The sequence below is a fragment of the Cuculus canorus genome, chromosome 1 (assembly GCF_017976375.1).
Source record: "Cuculus canorus isolate bCucCan1 chromosome 1, bCucCan1.pri, whole genome shotgun sequence".
In the NCBI taxonomy this organism is placed as follows: domain Eukaryota; kingdom Metazoa; phylum Chordata; class Aves; order Cuculiformes; family Cuculidae; genus Cuculus; species Cuculus canorus.
In genome coordinates, this window is record NC_071401.1 from 170,797,246 (window position 1) to 170,821,351 (window position 24,106).

A 24,106-nucleotide genomic window follows, 5' to 3' on the forward strand; every position below is an offset into this window, starting at 1 on the left:
ATGTATAAATTTAAAAAATTTATTAAGCAACATTAATTCTATTTCTTTAACAAATTACTAAACTCAAGTTCTGTTGAACTCAATTAGCTAAGACTGAAATATAAGGGCAATACATTACTGTAGTACCTAATTCACTAGTCATTTCTGAAGAAGAAACATTCAGTTAACAAGTATGCTACTTCCTTACGGTTCTTTAAATATGGAATCCCATTGTTCTGTGTCAAAGCTCTACTGCTTTGACTGTTACTATAATGATTTCTATGGTATGATAATCTACTTACTATTACACATACTCAGCCTTCGTTATTGCATAAGGGAAACTAAGAGTGTGGAGACCATATAAAATGAAGTGAATAAGGATTATAATGGAATCAATGTCACATTTTCAATGAAATTTGAGCTTAGAATTTTCTACAGGTTCATTAACACAGAATCACGTCTATTTGCCCAAAATTCAGGAATCTTGCCCCAGGTTTGCAGTGACACTGGCTGTATGTAACATTTCTATTACAGATATTATCTATTAATGATGTGGGACCTTTCTTCATATGTGAGCAAAATATTATGTCAATGTTTCAAACAAACAAGATGGTAAAAAGTACACAACACTTTTTGTCTGATGACTCTATTGCTCTAGGTTCTGATTTAACTAATTTCTTACATTCCAGTAAATGAGAAACTCAGCTTCAAAATAGCAATGTGAATGCGTTAAGCTAACATACATTCAAGTAATGTGTAAACCCACGGTCCTTTCATAATTTCATTATGAGGAAACACAGTTGGTCAGAAAAAGAAACCTCCTACCCAGAAAGCCTGCATATCATGTAGAATCACCTGCAACCAGACAACAGGAAACACTTGGCAGTGGATCTTCCTTTCTGGGTCAAAGATGAGATTCTAGACACTTCCAATCCAAACTGTGGAGTGTCTGCAGTTCTTTGGTCATACTATCCTCATTGGAAATAATTGTCCTTGGGAGAAAGATGTTAATACAGTCATACTTAAGCAGCAGCTCAAAAATCATTCTCACATTTTACAATAGAACATTACATTCAAAAGAAATAAAAAAAAGATACACTCAAACTGTCCACTTTGGAAGTGAGCAGAAAAGAGTGAAGGAAGTCATTCTGCTTTGCCAGCTATGTACCCTCTGTAAGTGCTCTGGTGTTTAATTTGCACACAAATCCAGGCATGTAGGCATGTAGTCAAACATATCTACTTCATGTCTCATGCTGGCTGCCTTCCTGTAACTTCTTGTTCGACATAAGTATCAATTGAACATCTCCAGAGATGTCCACACTTTCTCACTGATACAGTGAGCACAAGCACCTGTGGGAAACCTATGGGATTTGGAATGAACTTTCTGCTGACCATATTTATTCATCACAATGCAAAAAAAATAATTTTATCAACCAAATCTGAATATGGCAGAATTTAGGCACCTGTCTAAATTAGATTACAACAGTTTACTCTGTATGTATATAGAACTTAAGTATCTCATAAACAAAAAGGCTGGTTAGGGAAGAAGTCTGTCGGTTGTAAGTACTTAGACAATTATGTAGGCTTAAACACCATCTGCAAGTTACAGACACGATTTTGCTAAATTCAAAATTAGGCAGAATTAAATGGGACTTAACTTTGGATAAAGATTTTATTTTCTCTCTTCTTTTTCATAATATAAAATGTTGTGAATCAAAAATTAGGATGCTATAAAATTATAGCACCTCCAAAAATAAGATACTCGACTTCATACTGTTAATTTTCTAATTTGCCTCAATGTCTTCACACATATCTTTTATGTTGAAAAACTCTGCAAAATGCCTGGTGGACTGTTCTTGTTACACAGAGAGCCATTTATAATACAGATTTTAAAAAGCTATCTCCTCCTTTTTCCAAACTAACACAACTATTCCCTATATTATTGGTAGTATTACTGTTATTTCTATTCATTATAGTAAGATTTTATGGGTCAGGACAGCTTATTGCTTATGGAAAGTGAACTGAGCTTTTGCATAATACAGCAATACGAATTATTAACACCATCCTAGGCTGAAAAGCATAAACTGCGACAGTCCTCATTTCGTAACTGAACTACCTTTCTGAGAGACCTTAAAGTGAAAAGATGTATTTGACTGGAATTGGCAAATGATACTTTATATCAATAAACAAATCCAAAATACCTCATCATGAAAACATACAACAAAGTAGTGTTACACAATTCCTTTGATATCTCAAATATGGATTTTCCTTAACTTCAGCTTTGTTTTATTTGACTTCAAATTCATGAGTTTATCTTAATTATGAAGTATTAACAGTGTAAAAATCATAACAATCAGTTTCAGATTTTGAGAAATTCAGCCATAAGACTGAGGTTGGATTTTTGTGAACACATGTCTCCTGAAAAAGTTCTGTATCTATGGAAACCTAAACAGGATTAAGAACATTAATGCTTATGATGAAGTAGGCTTAAGTAATTTGTTGAATCAGGGTTTATCTCATTCTCGGTCTCAGTATAATGGGTAGTGGCAATTAAAGTTTTTGGTGAAATACAACAGCTAGACATGACATTAAACCAAAAGCAGACTATTTCTTTTGTACAGCAAGAGAAGATTCACAAGTACAGAGTACAAAGGTTCTTTTTAAATGCTCAGTTGTCAGCCAGGTCTTTTTTTCAGAAAGAAATCAGATTCTATCAATTTTACAGACCTCTCAAGGGACTTTATGAAGCCATGAGCTTCTCTAATACCGAAAACTGAAGCTAAAAAAAAAACAACCTCAGAGTTTGCAGTATTAGCTTGTCAGTGGTTCTCAAATACATTTGTACTGCTGGTGAAAAAAAAACAAACACAAAAAACCCAAAATGGAAAAAAAAAAGTTGAAAGGCTTCGAGAAAGTCCCGAAATATCAAGTGCCTTTAAACAGCCCTTCTGGAACCTCAACCTTACCACAGTATGCCTAATCTAATGGCACAGTATGCCATACCACAGTATGGCTAATCTGTGTAGTAAATCCATCTAGTAATCACAGTGTCCAAATATCACCACCTAACTGATCTCTTAACTTCACTTACCTCAAATACAAGCCTTTTTGTCCATAAACCCTTTCTTCCTGCTTCTAGAAACAACAAAGTATCTACAACAGGTTTTTTCCCCCAAAAATGTAATACTGAAAGGTAAACCCAATTTGGTCGGATTTCTAAGTAAGTTTTCAAGTTTCAGCATACTGCTTTAATATTTCCATTATGAAGTAACTGAAGTTCAACTGTGAGGTTTTTAATATAAAGATGAACTTCTCTCATCTACAAAACTATTTACTACCAATTTTTGCTATCCATTTACTGTGCAATTCAAATACATCTTTTTTTCCCATTTTCCCATAGGTTGTCAGGCAGTACTGAAAATAAAAACGTTCCCTGAGAGTATGTCTTCTGTTTACCACTAAACTGCAAACCACAAAACAACAAAATGTAGCACACTTACGCTATTTAAGATCTTCCCAGTTGTTCACAGTGCCATATTTCAGTTTGGAAAGTGACAGTGTTCGATTCAACATTAATTTCTACATGAATTTAAATATCTTTAATAGCAATAAAAGTCCATCTTGAAAACCAGCACAGTCATCAATACTTCAGATGATTTCTGACATATATCAACAATTTCAGTATCATTCCACATCTCACTTCTTTCTCTGTCTCATCTCACTGAATTTTGCTGTTTCATGATCATACCAAGAAACAACACAGACCAGCAGTGCCCAGATTTGCACAGTGCTGGACGTGGACATCTGTACTTTCACAAACAGTAATTTACAGACAAAATGTGCAGTCCTAATTTTTTTAAGAAATTAGCACATCTGAGGTCACATATCTAGAACTCTCAGAGAACAATAGAATGTAGACATTTATATATAATTAAAGAGATCTCTGGAAGTCATCTCATCCAAACTTTCACTCAAAGCAGAGCTATCTTAACCATTAGGTTGCTCTGGGTCTTGTTCAGTCAGTTCTGAAAATACCCAAGGATAAATAGATTACAACATCTCTGGTTACATTAGATACCCACATAATGCTGTCTAGATTGTACAACTGGTACAATAAAAATGCATTTGCCTCAAGATATCTGAAGTCATAAGCAACTGGAAATTTACATTGGAAATTAAGAAGCTCCATACTGGATATAAGAACAAAATGCTCAGCTTCATTCCTTAAAACACAAACAGAAAATATAGCATAGCGCTAAAATAAGCCACAATTTTTTCAATACACGTAGTTCCCATCACTGTTCAGCAGGGTATAATACACACCTGCTGATTCTTTCTAGGCAGAACGCATATTGCACTTTTTAGTAGCTGCTTCAGTGTGTGGGTGGTGTGTTCCTGAAATTACTAGTAAAACTTCGGATTACTGCAGAAGACACAACACTGTAAATCAAGAGTTTAACATGAATATTTTTTAATCAGTAATATAACTCTCTGTGTCAATCCTATTAAAGTAAATTCACCGTTTAACATACTAAATTTAGAAGAGAAAAAAACAATCATATTTTTCATTGAAGGTTAGCTACAATCCTACTCTGGCAACTCACATTCCAGGTATTCTATATGCCACAGTTTTACTGGCTAATGGTGGTTTTCTCTGCAAAATAATTCTGTCTGTACCACATCGATATCATCACCCATCAAAGTAGTACATCGCAAAACAAGATAACATGTTTTCTCCCCTGTAACATATAAATTAGATAATGCCACAAGGCTTTCTAGTCCTAATTTTGGTGAACTTCAGCACAGTATAATATTAGCCAAATCTGTTTCTTTACCAGTCTAATTTGAAATGTATTTGTGTTGAATGCACTGAGAGCTAAAGTTGTTTGTAAACTAAAGGATGATACCATTTCTTGGGTTCAAGTTGTTAAAATCCTTTAGCCAATAGTGTTTATTTAAAAATATACTCTTTCGTTTTACCTTTTTTTAATAAAGAGCAAAGAAGAAATTCCCCTTCTTTTATACTCCCTCCTCTGCATCTCAGCAGTTCCATAAGTTACTATAGTATAACACTTCCACTGAGCTTAAAGTCTAAGAAGATTTTTAGAAGTAACTGAAAATAGAAGTTCAAACTTGAAGAGTATGTTAAAATTAAAATAAATAATACCCAATAAATTTCCTAATATTAAAATTTGCCAGAAAAAGACAACATAGATTCATGCTGCCTCTCTCCAGAGAGTACCAGTACAGAGATTTTTCAGAAATAGACTTGATTTCTATGTGAAAACTGAGTTAGCTCCTTCCTTAATTTCCTCATTTGTTTCTCATGTATCCAGAACTGTTTTTGCAATTGTAAACATAGTTGCAACATAATAATTTTCAATATCAGGCTTTCTGTAGAATAACCTTAACCCAATTCTACAATATAAACACAATACAAAAATGTTTAACATTAAAAATCACTTTTTAAATTTATGTAAATAGAAGTACAGACATGATGATCTTCTGGAAGCCCGATTTGAAATACTATTTAATGATACATCAAACTCCAAACTCTAAAAATCCCTATCACAGCCCACACTGATATAAATACCATATTATTTAGAGTTTGTCGCCTAAAACTGTAGTTAGGAGTCCTCTTTCTCTTCTCTCCCTCTAAATAAAAGACATTTTTGGGGCAAATTTCTCTTCCACGGGAGAATCTGTGACAAAGTTGCTAGAGTTCCTACCTCTGTGAATCTTGGAGTTGCACAAGAAGAATATAGATCAGGATTAAAAGTAAATGTGAAGGTCTCGTGGAAGTTCATTGCTTGTAAAAAGATGAAAATCCAACATTAAGCTACACATGAAAAAGAAAACTCAGTGAAAACTACAGCGTCTCCTATATTTGGAGTATGCTGCTTTATTGCATAGAAAATGTGAGCATATATGTACAAGGTCTGACACAAAAAAAAAAAAACCCAAAACAAACAAACCTGTGCCTGTAGCTCTCTTTATTCAACGAGTTAAGAAAATCAACTCCAATCACCTTCAGCATAGCTCCCTTCTGAGTCGACACAGCTGCATACGGTGCTGCCAATGTTCAAAGCAATTCTGCAAATCGTTTTCTGAAAGGCTGTTGAGGATTTCTGACATTTTTGCTTTCACATCTTCTACCAACAAAAAATGGGTTCCTTTAATCCTTGGGGTGTATTATTCACTTTAAGCCAGTCAATAGTTGAAATATTTCCGCTGCAGATTTCTTCAGTTTCTCAAGAAACTTTATATTAACTTGCTGTTCACTCTTGCACACCAACATTTTCCAACCAACAATAAGAAAATGTCTGCATTCGAACATGCATCCACACATACAGAGTGAAGTAATTGAGTTGAGCCTTGTGTCACTGTGACAGGTTAGAACATGTTCTATAATACTCTCTCTCCTCTCCCAATCCCAATTCCCAAGCTATGAGGTTAGTCTCGTATTTTTTTGTGTGAGAACTCATATGTTGGTACAGATAAACTTTGTAAAATAAATATATTAGGAGCTGAATAGTAAATTAACCTACACTATAGAATAGAAGATTAAAGACCAAGAAGTAATTCCATTTACTTACCAAGAAGTATGGTTACTTACCATATTCCTTACTCCTTTCTTACCTTGAGGCCTTTAACAAATTGATAAAGCAAATAAATGCCCTTGCCAAACTCTATTTTTCTACAGATCCCATTTGGTTTTGACGCATAGAGAGAATCTTCAGGAAATTACTCTATGGTGGAATAATATCTCTATAGAAATGCCATCCAAGACAAGCAGCTATAAAAGCAGATTAAATATGATCACGGACATATATGGATAACTTCTATATAAAGTGCATGCAAAGCAATCTAGTACTTCAGTAAGTATTCCTTCTTGGTCTTACTCTTCTGCAGTAACAAGCCAAATTACTACATTCAATTCAGCTTCCAGTTATGTATTTTATTGCTTTTATTAGTATCTGTCACAGTTCTGAGTGCAGCAATAGGTCTTACTGTCCCTTAACAGCCTCACATGGGGCCCTTACCCACATCAGTGCCCAGATTTCAGCTCAGTCCTGGCCTCTCGGCTCCTGCCTAAGACAAGCTGCGGAAGTGCCCATCTCTAACTCTGCCACATCTATGCCCCTTGGCACATCCAGAACTAACTCATCACCATGAACATCCTGCTGATCTGCACTGATTAACCTCACCAGGCCTGATCCTGACCCCAACATGTGGACTGACTTTTTGGCTTACATCGGACCTGCCTCAGCATCATTAACTCGCCTGATGTGTTCTGCTCAGTTCTTTCCCCAGCTAACCCCCAGGCCTGCCCTGGCTCCTCACAGGGGTGGTGGTACAAGCCCCAGCTGGTGAGGGCTTGCCCTGCCACCCCAGGCATCCTCTGTGGCTCCTGACACCCTTGACCTCAGGGATTCACCAGCCCTCAGTGCGCTCTGACAATATCCACATGCTAAAACTTTTGGCTTTTAATAAAGCAGCAAGTATGAAACTGTAATTTTAATTCCACCTTGTCTTTGCTTGTGCTAGGGCAGCTTGTGGCCAGCTTTTTTACCTCAGTATGTCTCAAAGTTTGCTTAATGACTATGTCTGAACATTAATTTGTAGTAAAATATGGTAGACAACAATGCCCTTGAATCTTTTTGAACTATCTAAATAGAAATACGTTATCTAGATAGAAGCACACTGCCTTCCCTGGGAATTCATGATCTCCCTGTCCCTCGAAAATGCATCACACCCCTACTGGATAAGGTTCCTTCCAGAATACAGTGGAAACAGCTAGCTACATTTTGGGAGTTTGTTTTCTTTTTATTTTTAATCTAGGCCGGTAAAAGTGCCTGTCTTCAACAAAATTATACAGAAATTACAGCAGTCATAGCTGATATGATTCAGATGCTGGAGCGGGGGCAGTTCTGTTTTAGAGATCCACATCCACAACCCTTATCTTTTATTAAATTATAGGCTTTTTTTGATACAGAGGTACCATCAAATCTTTTACTATGCTGAAAAAAACTTTGATACAAGTTGAAATTTGACCTGATGAAAAAGCACCATCCAAAAATGACCATAACTCTGTAGTCTTTGGTTTATGGCCCTCCATGTAAATTGTCATAGACATGTACAAACATATACCAAGGAATTTTTACCAAAAATATAAAGGTGTTAATCCTTACTCAATGTAAATTTACTGTACCTGCCTTTGTGAGGAAAGAAACTTAATTTCATGCACCGACCAGCCAAAGAAGAGCATAAACAAAGCTGTAGTGTCCACACAATTACCTGCAGAACTCTGTCCCGGCAGCTTGTGTTTACTTTGAAATCCTTGTAACTATAACTACCAATATACTTATGAAACTGATTATGCTATTGCTACCTCTAAACTTTCCCATTCTCTACTTAGCTGAAGTAACTGTCTCTTGAGCAATTCTTCATTTAAGATGGTCAACAATAATGACATGACAATACTTCCAGCTTTGTTTATCATTAGCAGGCATCACTCAAAAATATTTTTAAGGATCATATCTGTTTTCTTTCCAGTACTTACCTACAGCATAGCAAAATTTCTCCAGCTAAATATTATACTTTGTCACATTATTCCCATTTTTCTGGCTATTCTGAGAGAAAATTCTGTATGAAATATCATATTCTTTTGTCCCAGTTGTTGGACAGGAATAATGTTCATTAGTATTATATTTTTATGATGGCCAGAAATACAACCATTACATAAAAGCATTAAAAACCCTGGTAGCTACTGTAGGAAGAGTTTATAAGAACTGGAGATCCATGGAAGCGGGTCTAGTACTATCATACCATTTACAAAAGCTTTGTCTCAGTCTAACAGACGTCCTGCAGAGTGAACTGTTTCTAATGAATCCTGCAAACCTAGAATTTGAGACCACTGTAGAAGGGCTTTGGGGGTTTTACATCTTTGAAAGTATTTGAAACTGTTTTTACTGTGCTGATAGTTAAGATAACTAGAAATTCTGGAATCTGTATAAGATAGTTATTCAGGTGGAAAAAGGGGGTTTTCCTTCGTGCTGACTGGCAGCCAGAAAATATACAGTCTCGAATTTTCCTAAAAATTTTTTTTTTCACACATAAAATACTCAATTGTAGAAGTCAACGTTCTTCACAAAGGTGTGCATCAGTTTTACTGAGAATGGAATTTCTGCCCCAAAAGAAAGACCAATTTCAGAAAAAAGAAATAGCCCCACATTAACCATAGCTTGTAACCTACAAATGGAATTCAATCTTTCCTAAAATAAGAACAGGCATATAAATTTCAGTCTCCCAAAATCCAGCTGGGTATCCTTGAACTCTGGCTTTTTTTTTTTTCTTTTCTTTTTTATTTTATTTTGGTGGTGCAGGAAGCTGGATGTTAGCTCCATTCTGATCTAGAATTGAGCACTTTCTAAAAACCTGGAATTTTTACAAGATACAAAGTTTTCCACCAAGTTCTTCAAGGATTTCACCAATTTCAAGACTGTTAAAGGGAGATGGTTATTTCCAGAATAACTATATTACTGTTATGTTAGTTTTTAAATGATACCTGCAGAACAATTTACACTGAACTTTTCATAACAGCCCTTACATTCCAGCACAGTAGAGACAGAAGTGACCTACTGCATGTAAGTGGCATGTATGTTCGTCATAGAGAAGTTTTACAATAACTAAACCATATGGGATACATATTTATGTGAGAAAAGTCCTATTTAAGAAATATTTTTTGGAACAAATTCTTAAAAATGAGGGATTAGTAACTATGGCACTCCTATAGTAAATCAGTATAATTCGAACAGCTCTGTACCTTGCCAAATGTCTAAGATGATAGATAGTATGAAGTAGAAAACAGCTATTGAAAAGGGAAAGGAATATAAAAGCTCCTTATAAAAAGAAAGGGCACTGCTCATTGTTATTCAAGCATGTTAGTTGCCATATCCTGTTTCCATTGACTGCAGTGGAAGCTTTAGCATTGACTTCAAACAGGTGCAAGTCCCATGAGACTAAAGGAAATAAAACCTACAGTCACGGTATGAAAGCAACAGAGTACCAAGTGTGCTGAGACAGGATATGTAACTCCAATCTGGTATACAGGAATCTGACAAAGCATTGCAGTGTCAAGTAAGGATGCAACTGAAAAAACAGACATTTATAAACAGAAATTTGGCTGGACTCCATTCAATGCTACAAGTAAAGCACAGGGAAAAAAAGTTACAGAAATGAGAGTGCTAAAGTAGAGTGGGGGGAGAGAACAAGGGAGACCCAGAAGCAGCAATAAACATCATCCTGTTCTGCAGCAATACAGTATCACTTTTTCAGGACACAGCTGTTGGTGTGCCATGGTGGATACTGCAGACTAGTATGGTCTGGAAATTGTTGAGACTTAAACAGTTAAAGCCAAGTATATTTCCCATTTTATTTATTCTCCTCTGAATATATTCTTTCTCATGAGCCTTTGAAAATGTGTGGGGACTTTGTTTTTTACTTTAAATAATCTTCAAAGAGAAGTCTTATGCTATATTCTTGCATCAGTTGAGTTATGCATGGTGTCCTCAGTTAATTCTATAAAGAAAGTAGCTGAGATGACATTATATTAATTGGAAGCTAGTCAAAAATAGAGTGCTTATCCCAAAAGAAACTGTGTGACTTCAGAATTTCTTTCCAGACTGAATCAGAAGAGAAAGCTATGCAACATAAAAACTATCTGTCTGAAATGGGGGTAATAAACATCAAACAGTCTCAATATTAAACTCATCTGGATGAGCATTACAGTAGGATGATGAAAACTTGACATTTATCTTTAAAACCCCATTTTGAAGTTAAAATGAAGACTGATGGTAACAATTACAAAGGGAATAAGTTAAAATTAGAAATTACTGTAAAAGCAAAACAGAGAAGAGATTAAGCAGTTATTCCATAGTTTATGATTAAAAGTAAATATATACCTGTGCAAGCATGGGAAATCCAAGATTCCTGCATCCATTGCAAGGTGTCAAAGCCTCCCATAAACCTGAAGGACCACAAGTATTTTCACCTGCATCATCATCTTCTTCTTCTCTTGGTGATAAACATGTTGAAGAAGGCCTCTGTGTATAAAGAAAAAGTACTTCCATATTAAACACAGTGGCATACAATAAGGAAACCTTTTACTTTATGAAAAGAGCTTAAAACATTCCCATTTATAAATTCCAAAATATAAACTGCTGTCTTAACACAAAGTAACTATTCAACTGACAAGCTGCTGTATGAGAATCCACTTTCTAAGGAAAGTGCATATTGACATATCTGCTATGATACATTAAATATGAGTGAACATAATAACATATATTAAAAATATGTCTTCATTTTCTTCTTTATCAATTAACAGGTAAATTCTACTTACTTTTACTTAAAAATATTCTTTAACATCTTTAAGTTTAGGATATCCCATAGAGAATAAAAAGTAACACTTAAATATATTAAAAAAAATACTGTCCTCAAGTAGGAAATAATATAAGCTAAGGGGACCTTGCTTCAGTAGTCACCTGCTGTGTTCAGAAAAGTACAGCTTTATGAAATAATTTACCTGAATCAGTCCAAGGTGTTTGCAGAAAGCAGAAAAATTCAGTCAAAATACGAGGTTTCAATTTTTGTATTCTATTTACCAATAATAAATGTGTTAGCTTATTTTGTAAGCAAAAAATGTGTTTAAAATTGACCTGTCTCACTTTTTGTTATCAACCATTATCAACCAATGAAAGGTATGCGGAAAAGTCATTCAATGCTGCGCATTAAGGTTTCCGTATTGGTGTCATTGATAAGGGAACAATGGTGATCTTTGTTTGAAACAAGTATCCTAAGTTTTTATGACAGCCAGAGACAGGAAGCATTATTATTTATAATAATGTTATATTTAATATATAAGAACATATTATATTTATGTTGTTTTGTTACACAGGACAGTCTACCACAACTGATCAAATTACAGTGACAACTTTAATTAGAGTTAAATCAGTAACAAATGATCTTTAAAATCTCATGTTAAAAAAAACTATGACAAAAAAAGGAAATTTTACTCACATCTTAATTCTTTTTTTTTATATTTAAATTGGAATGTGTAATAGATGTTTTAGCCTGCTTGGAATTTTTTTGTGCAGCCTAGCTGGTATTCAGATACTAAATGCTGTCTTTTATGCTTGTCTATCCTAAACAATCCTTCAGAATTGGCTGGATTTTTGACTAACCAACACAATGCTGTTTTAGACTGTGGCTGACCACATCTGTTAATCTGGTGGAAACATCAGCTCAAAAGCACCACTATGAAGCCCATATAAAAAATTTTAAGAATCCACTTAACTGCAGATTAGTTTAGTCAATAGAATAAAGACGTTTGAAACCTGCTGCAAGAAAGGGAAAGCAGAGGTGAAGGAAAAGTAAGGAGCAAAAGAAGTGAAGAAACAACAGCAGGTCTGAAGATGAACACAAGCTGATGGTAACCATAAGAGAAGCAAAGGCACTGCACGGACAGGTACTAAATCAAATTGTGTAACATCTAAGGACCATTTAACCTTGGAGTGTTCTGCTAACTTCTTATACACAGATGTGGTTGGTATATCATTAATTTAAGAGGAAAAACATTTTCCAAAATCTATTTCAGCTCACTCACCAAAGATGAGAAACATGACAACTCTGTCACCACTAGTCTGATTCCCCTCAGTTAAGAAATGGTTGCTGACTTCATGAATCTAGCCATATCATCTAAAGTTAGGTGGATTTATTTATTTTTTATTTTAAAAGTCGATTTCTAAAACATTCTTAACATGATATTTCATGAGGTTGTTTTGACAGTCAAGTGGTACCACAAAATGTGTTGCCTTAGCAACCAATATTCTTACCCAGATTATTAAAAGGATTGGGTTAACTCTGTAGGATGTGGGTTGTGAAGGACTATTACTGCTATGCGTTTCCATAGACAAAGGAATCGGACTACAGGTCTTTCCTTTCTATTTATGATTCCATCTTCCATGGTAGTTGCCCTACGTTTATATTTTAAATCTCAGAATTGTTGTATCAGAGAGCAAAGTGTTTCTTGCCCTCTGGAGCAAAAAGCAAAGAACTGCAGCAGCACTAGGTAAAGGAAAGCAGGTAACACATTAGCTGTGTGACCTTACAAACCAGTATATGGGAATGAAGACAAAAGCCAAAACAAGAAAAAAAAATGTACAGTACAGCCAGTGCACCTTCTAAAGGTAAAAAACCCACAAACATATCATAAAGAATTTTTTAACACAACTAAAGGAAGACTAATAGAGATTCAACACATTTGAATCATTCAATGGAGAACATGTAAGTATTTAGCCATTACAGTAACCGAGTTGAAAAAAGAAATCAAAGCAAACATTGATGAACAATAGAAAAATACACAAGCAGAATGAGACACAGTTGTATTATTTCCATTAGATTTATTTTATATAAATAGCCTGAATAGAGTGGGGATCACAGAAATTTAGACTGATGCTATCAACACAAAAAAGAACTGGGGCATATTGTACAGGCAGATCTCCTGATCATTCCAAAAAGGACCAATAGCTGTCAGAGTTCATTAGATGCACTATTGGAATAAAATTACTGGTACTCTTATGCAACCAGACACTCCAGGTATGAATTACATGATGCAGGCTAATTTACGGACTACCGCAGAGCAGAGTTGGCTCTTTTTATACTTAATAACCGATTTCTGTCTTCTTGCCCAGATTTCTGCTACTGATAAAGTACTAGAAAAGAAGCATTACGAAAAATACTTGTGAAGGGTCAAGAAACAGTTATCTCTATCACCTTCCTCATCCAGCCTTGCTGGCAGAAGCCCTGTTGTTCCCAGGCAACAGGTGCAAAGTTATAAATGGGGGTTGTTGAAGGGAGAGAGATGCATTTGCAAAGAGGAATGAAGGAGTTGCATGAGAAAAAGGGGAGTCAGAAGTCCCCCAAATAAGGTAGACTAAGTTTGCATTCCCAGGTAGAGGGATGCACCTGGAGGAGACAAGAGAGATACAGAGAGTTCTACAGTCAATCCACAGACCTCAGACAAATAAGCCCATAAAACTTCCAACCCAGGCCACCTAGTTTCTTCCTATTCTCTCCTTGCCGTCATTCCTTTTCCAGAACACCCTCATTTTTCTGTTCATTGTATAATTTAATTTTGCCTCCTCAGAAATCCCCTGGACGTGAAAATCTAATTGTGTGTGTGCTGCTGGGAAGCCTGGAAATAGCCCTGTGGAGAGAGTTTTAGTGAAACTAAAGTTATTTATGCCTTCTCAGGAAAAAAAAAAAAAAAGAAAAAAAAGAAAAAACAAGAAAGAAATAAAGAGGAAGAAATTTCTGTCACTTAAAGAAAACAGACACAATTGAGAACCTTTTATTCATGCCTGTTTTGACTCCAAAAAGAAAAACTAAATGTAATTACAAAATGCCACCTAGATCATAGTTGCTCAATTAATTGAATTTGACATTACGAAATGGTGAAGTCAACATAAACTGTAATAATAAGCTTCAAAGAGGCCAAAGCTGCCTAAGCTAGAACAGACAAGAGTATAAGCATCATATGTTCTCAAATAGCAGAAAATTTTGAAAAATATTAGGTGTAAGTTATAAAAATGTATAAAATATAAAAATATATAAACAGTGAGGGAATCACAAGACATTGATACAGAAGAGAAGATTAATTTAAGTTCTGGTTTTAACTGGAACACCAAATTAATCGTTTATAGCTGTAAGAGACTAAGATAATTTCTCCATAAGTAAAAAAGAGTGGATAATAATATAACAGTAAAGGAGTAATAAGATCTAGCACAAGGACATTTAATCATTAAAATTAGTGGCAAGTTCTCCTCAGACTCTACTGGGACTGACACATCACCTCTAATTTTCAAATCTGATGAACATTTAGATTATGCCTTTGAAAATTTAGGTATGGAAGCCTTCCTCTTCACGTCTCCATCCACACAAAAGGCAAAATTTGCCCTGTAGGGTATGTTATATTGAAGGATACTTTATTCTATAAACAGGATGTTTGTTCTATCAGTACATCTAGGTACATCAGATTGGCTATCGCAATAACTTGACATGTCTCTCCTGATCTAAGAGAATAAAACAATATTTAATAACAGAAGAATGATGACTATAGACAAAAAAAAAGGTCTGTTCTACTCTTTAAAGTAGAACAGGAAAACAAAAAAAAAATCAAACTTTAATCTTAATTATTAGCCACTAAGCTCACAGCTCAAGAACCTTTATGGCAGGTATAAAGCATATGTTTTGACTTTCTTTTTTGCAGATGTCAGTGATTTCCTGGCTACTATACGACTTCATTATCTAGACGAGTTTTCTCTATGAATACAGTAAGTCATACAACAACTTCTTATTCCCTTTTATTCCCTCCTTTTCTCAGTTTTTAAAGAAAACAGTTCCTCTTTTTGCCTTGACATTTGTAAGCAGCCCTTGGCTAGCTAAAATGTGATTAAGTTCCCCCATTTCAGGATACAGAGAGTTTCCTGTAGTAGTCCAGTGAAATCTAAAATTAGACATAAAAATAAACCTTTCTTTACTTCTTATATCTCTGGTTTTGCATAATTATCATCCATTTGCAGAAGTATTGTAAATGCCCTTGCAAATCCACTAGAGCACAATAGCAGTGAAATTGTAAAAGATAGATAATGACAGGAACTTTACTGTTCACTATTGCGTCATAGTTCTGGATACTAATGTTAATTATTTATTTATCTTGCAGCATATCACATATTAAGAAAACAAGCTTTTTGATATGGAGTAGGAGAGACAAAATCTGGAAGGCAAACTCCCACTGCTTGTGGAAGGTAGAAAGCAACCAGACATTTGATAAGCTAAATGCTACCACTCAGTCTGGAACAATGAAGTCTGTAGGAGGTTTCTTCTGAAGAAACAGTTCGTCAGCCATAGGAAATGAAAACACTTCATACGATCCTAAGCATTGGATTACAGAGGTATGCCTCTACCTTTCCTTTGCCTGGCCAAAAGGATGTGTAATTATGTCATAAAATACAAGTTCAAAAAAATACAGTTCTATAGTGTAATACTCAAATTTTATGTTATCCTAAGAACCAATAAAGAGAAAACTGTTCCTGCATACCCTCTACAAATTGGTCTGAGTGGGTTGTTCTCTGCTGCTGCTGTTCCCAGCAGCTGCAGCAGCAAAGCCAGGGACAGAGGAGCTGGGATAACGTTCCTGTGCTTTCAGTGCTCCCCCTGCTGCTCCCTAGGCTGTTCCCAGGGGGAACCGCCTGATAGGTGCAGAAGAGAAAAAGCAGCATCTGGGCACGAAATGCTACACCATCAGTTACTATTTTCACCATTTTTCCACAGCAGGGTCCCTACAACAACCAAATGTACCCTTTTGGGATGCAGTAAGCATCCTGACAAGGAGAAGTCTCCTTTACAAGACAATCTATGTCTTACAGACAAACAGGAGTGAATATTTTGATGGCCTGGGTACGCCTTTCCCAAATCCCCTAAGGCAGCCTTCTCACTGCTTTCCATCCTTATTATCTTGTCCTCCACCTTACGCTGTACATCTGCAGCCATTCTTTCACAAATATATTCTTAGTCTACATTTATTTCATCATTTCATTCTCTATGAGACTGGTTACAGTTTGACTGCACCTCCTGTATTCAGCAAGGGAATACCAGGAGAACAAGGATGGTCTTTTACATAAAGCATCTGAACACTGTACCTGCCTCTGTCATAATCCTCATGGAATACTAGACATGTAATTTAAACTTCTGCAAGGTGGTTGCTAAGTTTGTGTTCCTTTTTTCCTGGCTATATTGAAATTGTGAAGGCAAGTTTGCAGCAGAGCCAGGTTACATTAGGAATCAGCATGAGATATTTTGCAACCACTTTCAATAGCATGTGAGATTAAATACCCTGGAAATCCAAGTTCCAGCAGCCCCAGACAGGGAAAATCTTCACCTCTACATAACTACACATAAGCCAAGCTGCATATGACAGCATTTTCTGACTAGACTCCATTAAAAAAAAAAAAAAAAAACAAACAAAACCAAAACAAAACCAACTTTGTCTGGAGCAGTGAAATGCTTTGAACTCAAGCACAGTTCGTGTCTGAACTTGAGAAGAAATTACTGTAACTTGATGACATCGAAAAGTCAGCAGTCATGGCAATCAACTATATGTAACAACTGTGAAATGTATTAGCGTAAGGCAAACATTATTAATTCACATACGTGATGAAAAACACATGGATGTGTAGTTACTGCCCCTCAGTGGGTAAGTGCTATTGACATCTATCATGAAGACCATCGCAGAAATCAATAATTCTCTCTTCAGAGCAAGATCTGACAGTATGCAGTAAACACACCTTGCAACTAGGTGGCATGTGCAATGTATACTGAACAAGGCCAAAATTATAAATAAAAATGAGGTTATGAAATGAATGAGTACATCTAAATATGTATTCAAAGCAGGGCCATACATTTCAAATTTTTAATTCACACTTGCACATAGTATAAATAATGACAATTAAGACAGAGCTGAATCTTTGCATTAGTGATAAAAGGATGCATACTTAAACATGATGAAACAAGTTTTAGGATTCAAAAACTTAACAAGCTATTAAGTAATCAGGAAATAACAAGCACAGACTAAAAAAGATACTAATTATTTTATCAGTGGGTAAAAAAGGTATTTTTCAAGACTTAAATAGCTTTTTGTTTGCTAAATAAAAAAAGTAAAAGAAAAAATTGGCCCATAAATGGTGTGTCGTGTTAATAAAAAGGTTGATCTAGCTAATTTGTTTTTCACTGAACATAAAATCTTTTGAAATGAGTGTGATAATCTTCATATGAAAGGAATTGCATCTATATACAAAGGCACTACTAGGATACTTGTATTTAGTGATCTGATATTTCGTGTGTATATCTTAAGTGTAAAGCAATAGACACCTCAGTGCATTTCACTTCACTCTTTTCTAACTCCTGCTTAGTTTTGCTACGTGGGTGAAGATTTTCAAACGACAGAAAATTCAAGAATTGAATAAATCAAAAAAAATGGCAGAGAATGGAACAAGAACTGTTTTTAGTACCTATAATTTAACCATAATAAGACAGTATTTAGGAATTATGTAGTTGATGGAGCCTATAGAATCTTCAGTTTTAGATATCTTGGAAAGTATAGACTGCATTTGTTTTTCAGTGTGAAATTAATGGGATGAAGTATTATCTGAAGCTGCAATACATGCTATCCTGATTCAAAAAAGCATTTAAAGCATCATTCTTTCAAACTAGTTTGACCTATTGAAAAGCTAAGCACATAATCTGATCTATTTGTTTTATCTGTGGGTTAAACTAATTGTCTTTAATGAATGGGAATATAGGCACTTATATACTCTATCCTAATGTCTGTGTTTGGGACAGGATTGTATCGCCTTCCAAATTAATTTCTCTTTCTTAACATTAGGCAAAATAAAGTGCATCTGTCTTTTAAGCACTTGTCCAACTTTGAGCATGTACATAACCCTCCTAAATCAGGCTATTTTCACAATTAGTAATAATTTCAAATACTTAACATCAAAGCACTTCAAGTGCTTTGTTTGACCAAGGGAAATGCAATTAGCACGTTGAAGCATAAAGCCTTATGCCAGAATTCAACCCAGCAAACCATATAGACTGCAAGGACACCCCATGGTATTTCTAGGAATGCCTTTCCAGCCCTCAAACATCATAGATTTGACCCAAGTTGGTATGTAGGAAGGGTATACACAAATGAGGGCTGTGCAAAAATGCAGGAATTTGGTGACTTTTTTTTGAGTCTTGAAGTTTAAGCACATGAATAGTTCCCATTAAGTTAATGGGATTTCTCATGTTAACGACAGGCTTATGTGTCTCCCTGAATCAATATGCACATGACTCATTCCAAAATGTGACTCACTGTGAAAAACTCATGTACCAGCGGAAAAATGAGAGACTGATAATGAAGGGTATAAGAGCCTGCAGAAAAGCAAAATAAAGTGTTAATATTTTTAGAAATATTAAATAGAATTAAAAGCTTAAGCATATTTGCCTTTGCATAGAAGAAAAATAATATCATTCAGAGTAACAATCAGTATTTTTGGCTTTAAATGTCACAGAAAGAAAATACTGCTTGGAGAATAACTACAGAGGCATCTCTGCATTTAACATCCCTATACTATCTGAATGTTAACATATAAGATTTGAAAAACTCAGTGTAATGTAATTGCAAAGTAAATCAGCTGTAAAACATGTATTTTTCTTTTTTTAAAGTTGTGAAAGAGAGGGTGTATAAGTGGGTGGCAGAATGATGAAAATTATAGAAAATAAATTATTTGTCATGAAATAGAGCAGAAGGAAAAGAAATTAAAGTAGGGGGGAAATCAAGTGGTGAGGGAGTAGGCAGAAGTCACCACTTTACTACTCCTCCGGTGCATAGGTTTTTATTTAGCACACATATTCTCAGTTAAAGTCTGTTACTGAAAATGCAGTTATTTTTCCATTAAGTTGCTGTTGGCTTAATGAAGGACAGAAGAGAAAATCATACCTGAATAGACAAGGCCAATCTAAAGAGGAACTATATATAGCAGTGAGTTAGTCAGCTGAAGATGAATGCTGGTTTAGAGTGGATAATCAAAAAGGCCTTGAAAAACATTTGTTTAGATTCTCTACAGATCCTCCAGTAACAAAACACTAGTAGTTTGTCATATTGTCACTTAAGTACAAAATATAACATAAAAATAATGTAGTAGAATAGCTGACAGTCAGTTGAAACATCTTGACAGGCAGGTCAGGGTGCTCTAGAAGCTGAAGACCTAACTGGAAAAGATCCGTCAAGTAGTAGCCTACCTTTTGATCTCAGTAAAACATGCAAGAGCTCAGACTCTTCTAGAGGTATTAGGAAAAGGATCACGTACAGCCCTAAGAGATGCAGAATGCTATCAACTGGACAACAGCTCTCAGCGCAGCCTGATTTGCAAGGCAGGGGAAAGTAGAATGCAAGATCATCCTCACTAGGAAGGCAAAGGTTTTCTATGGTTGGTATGAAAACCTGCCAGTGTGAAGCTCACATATTGCAAGCTGCTTTTTCTTGTCTTATATAACAGTGATTGCACTGCAGTCCTCTCAATAACCAGTACTACAAGAATATTTAGAACATTGGTTGCTCTTCTTATGTTAGCTCATCTGCACTGTTCTTTCTGCCTGTGGTAGATTCAACATAGTATATACAGATCTACCGCAATACAAGCACACCTTTACGTTGTTTTCCAGACAAATTCCTAGTTAGCTGAAGAGCTAATACTTAAAAGCCTTTCTTCAGCCAGTCATCATATAGAGTCTTAATGGTCCTGTAAAGTACAGATAAACAAGTCGGTCAGTAGCATGCCTTCATCTATAACACCTGTGTAACACTATTTGTTATGAAGTACCTGTGGCTAAATAAGTGATCTGTTAAAATTAGTGAGATTCCTTAAAAGAAACACTACTTTGGACAAAGGCAAGATAGTAAATATTCCAATACTCACAAGGATTTAACTATTAATAAGTAAAGAAAAGATCAGCATAGCAATAAATTATTTTTACATTTTATTATTATTTTTGTCTAAGAGTGATACGCAGTGCTGAGGCTGCTTCTTTGCAGGCCGTGAACAGTTCATATTCCAAAGATATTGGGCAGAGGACCAATATCAACAGAAATAATAGCAGTAGTATTAATAGAAACTTCTCAATCTCAAATAACTACTGAAGCAAATAAAACTGAAGAGCCTCTTCTGAGATATTCCCTCATCACCCAAAACTGGAACTTATAACAAGTTTAGGAAGGGCAGATATCAAGAGAAAAGAAAATAGATAATTTTGTTGCAAATCATTCAATTCTTACATCCCCCTGTAAAAGCAAAGAAACTACCATAAAAACAGATGCATACATGGTCAAGTAACCCTGGTTTCTGCTTCTAATCACAATTTAAAAACTTATAACACTGAACTCAGCCAAGAGTTTCAGTATATACTGAAGTTACAGAAAAGCTAAGGGTGCATGTATAGTACACTGTTGATCTGTATTAACTGCAGGGCTACATATCTAATGCGTTGTAAATATTAGGCAGTTCCCCCTCAGCTCTGAATTACTCCTGATCTTATATTTTATAGAGGTATAAGAATTTGGTTCGATGTATTTTTCTGCTATCTATATTTCTACTTGATGAGTCCATTCACAGGAATGGAAAAAATCTGCCAAGAGAACGCAATGCCTGTGAAATATGGCAGAATATTTACCATTAGTATTACTTGTATACCTCCTATGAAGAAACACTGAAGAAGGGAAACTGGGACTTTTGCTGCTAACAGTGCACCTACTTATTCATCTTCAAAAGAATCATAGAATATGATATAGTGAAATGAGAAACTGACACTTATCTCCACTCCTTAATAGACCCTGCAGAGGTTCACATAGCTCTGGTGGATTAATAAACTACATCTTCTGTTTACACCATAGGCATAAAACTACACTGGTTCCCCCACTACAGAAAACAATTGAAAGACATATCTATATGGTTCTCACTGTTCTCGTGCATTTCCTGTCAGATGGTGATTATCAGGCTTTACTGTCAGTTCCAAGCTTAATAACTTTATTTACTAAAAAAGGTAGACACAAAATCCCTATTGACTTTAGGTTTATAAACAAAGATATTTAAGATCTTAATTTTTTTCCACTATACAGTTTGTATCCTGTTGACTTTATAGAACAGTCATTTATTCTAAGGCCACTATGTATTAAAAAACACAATATAACATGCTTTGGAACCTACTGGCAACAGTGATAGGGTTCTAGAAATTAAATTACAGCAATGCCCAGCTTTGTAACATGCAGGAACAACAAAAGCTAAAATGTTCTAGAATGATGTATTTCTTGTTTAAGACTGCAGGTTAGAAAAGAGTACATTTTAAAGCATTCTTTCTCCTTCTTTCCTTATTAACTAAGTTATCTTTCCCCTAGGGTAAATATCTACATACGACTGTGAAAAACAAATCTCCCACATGTTCCAGCTCAGGCTTTTTACAAACTACCAAAACTACATTTTGAACAGAAGAAAAATAAGTTTTCAGGAAATAAAATCTAATAGCACTTAAATGTCCTTCATACTCCTTATACATCCTGTATGTTGTTAAATGCTGCTTTGCTCAAATGTGATAAACCAAACAGATTACTAGAATTTCACAAACAACTCTCAATCCTTAAATGTCAACACTGCAAACTTACTGATGGGATATTTGGATCTTGATTCAGTTGCCTCCACACCGAGGTCCAGTGCCTATCTTTGGGCAACCTGCCTAGTCTCTAAGTGCCACCATGATTCTCCAAGAACTTTGTCCAGTCCCATGTAGATGTCTCAGCTGCTGACGAGAACAGCACTAGATGGCTATGTGTTATGCAACTGACTTGAGAGTTTATGGTGGGATTCAGCTGCCAAGCATAGGCAACCAGTGTCATTTTAGATACTAAAGGGTAGCTGTTGAACCTTAATTGCTGCTCCTGAAGGCATGACTTAGTCCACGTTAGCCCAATACAAAAGGCAACTTGTGCATCCACAGAGACATGAGATACTTAATGTTAAGACAGCTGAATCGTATCTTTGGGATTTCAGCAGCCCTACTGATGATAATCTGATCAAATAGGGAGAAAATTAATTTTAAGAGAACCAAGGAAGATCATGGTGAAAAGAACCTGATTCTGGCTGTAACACAGGAAAACACTCTGAGAGGACAAACCCAAGGGAAATGCAGGGCAGGAGTCCATGACCAATTTTTTGTAGAACTCTAGGGAAGGTCACGCCTTCGGGGAAATATCTCCGGTGACTGATACACTAGTAAGAGCAAAAGTCATCAGTCTTCCTGATGATTTGATTTTGTAATAATGTAACAGAGTTGGCATTAATAATTCTAAACCACCTATCTGCGTGGAAATCTCATGATGTTATCTTCTCTCTCCATTCTTTAGAAGTGACTGACATTCTCTTATAAGATCTCAAATGAAGTTGGAGACTGTAGCGTAAAAACTGACATTGTGTTGTACTCTACTGCATACTCACAGGTTGATGAACACTGAGGGCATAGAAGAAATTGAACAGACAAGCATTCTGCTATGTAAGCCCAGCAGCAGTGTTTACAATGGCACAAGCAGCTCAGGGATGTCGAAAGGAAAAAACAGCACTGGTCTCTAAAGCACTGAATAACACACAAAAAAAATGGTATTTAATTAAAGCTAATATACTTTGTATTGGGAAGATGATCTCAAGATCAGTTCTGATAGAATCCTTGGATAGCTAATCCTGTTGGGATTAGTACATTTATTCTGATATTTATTTAAGTATAACAAAACAGAGGTTAGTTTTCACATCACATGTGCTCAGTACTAACACATACAACAGTATCTGAACTGAAATGATCCTTGCGAAAAAAAAAGCAAAAATCTACTGTGGTTAATTTAATAAAATATAGCTGTCCAACTGAATTCTTGAGTAGATAAAATATTACCAGACATTTCCAAGGCACCTCGAATTTACATACATCTTTATAGCCATAAAGACAAATGAGCTCTTTGATCTGAAAAGCTTATATTATAATTACCTTATATGGATAAAAAGCTACATCCATATCTGAGATTCTTATGTAAAAGAGATTTAGCTAAGATGAAAGAGTGCAAGTGAAGTAGTTGCTAGCATGGCAAGATTTACACACAAAATAAACCTGAAAATTCTAGGATTACTCACTTAAGAAAAAAAAAAAAGCTTTAGGAAATAACAAGTCTGAAGTATTACAAGTTATGGAGGTTAAGCACAAACTATTTCTTCTTTCCTACTCTGTCAGATTTTACCATAGGAGAATAAATGGAAGCATATACTTGGCAAACAAAGTGCCTCTAAACATAGCATATGTTCTGCAACACAGAGTCATTGCGGTAAACAATGTGACGGATTGCAGCAAAAGGATTAGATACATTTAGAATTCACCAGTGCAACCTAAAGACATAACAGCAGTCAGAGATTCATTTGTCTGTAAGCTGTATTTCTGC

The 24,106-nt window shown here is 35.5% G+C and overlaps 1 protein-coding gene across 8 annotated transcripts in view; it reads right to left on the reverse strand.

Moving 5' to 3' along the window:
• The window catches only part of ANKS1B (ankyrin repeat and sterile alpha motif domain containing 1B), a 427,137-nt gene that overhangs the window by 307,416 nt on the left and 95,615 nt on the right, over positions 1-24,106 (reverse strand). For all 8 annotated transcript variants that reach the window (XM_054066137.1, XM_054066169.1, XM_054066129.1 and 5 more), the window contains one exon: positions 10,944-11,084. In XM_054066137.1, coding sequence (XP_053922112.1) covers positions 10,944-11,084 — 141 coding nt within the window. The remainder of the gene's footprint in view (positions 1-10,943; positions 11,085-24,106) is intronic.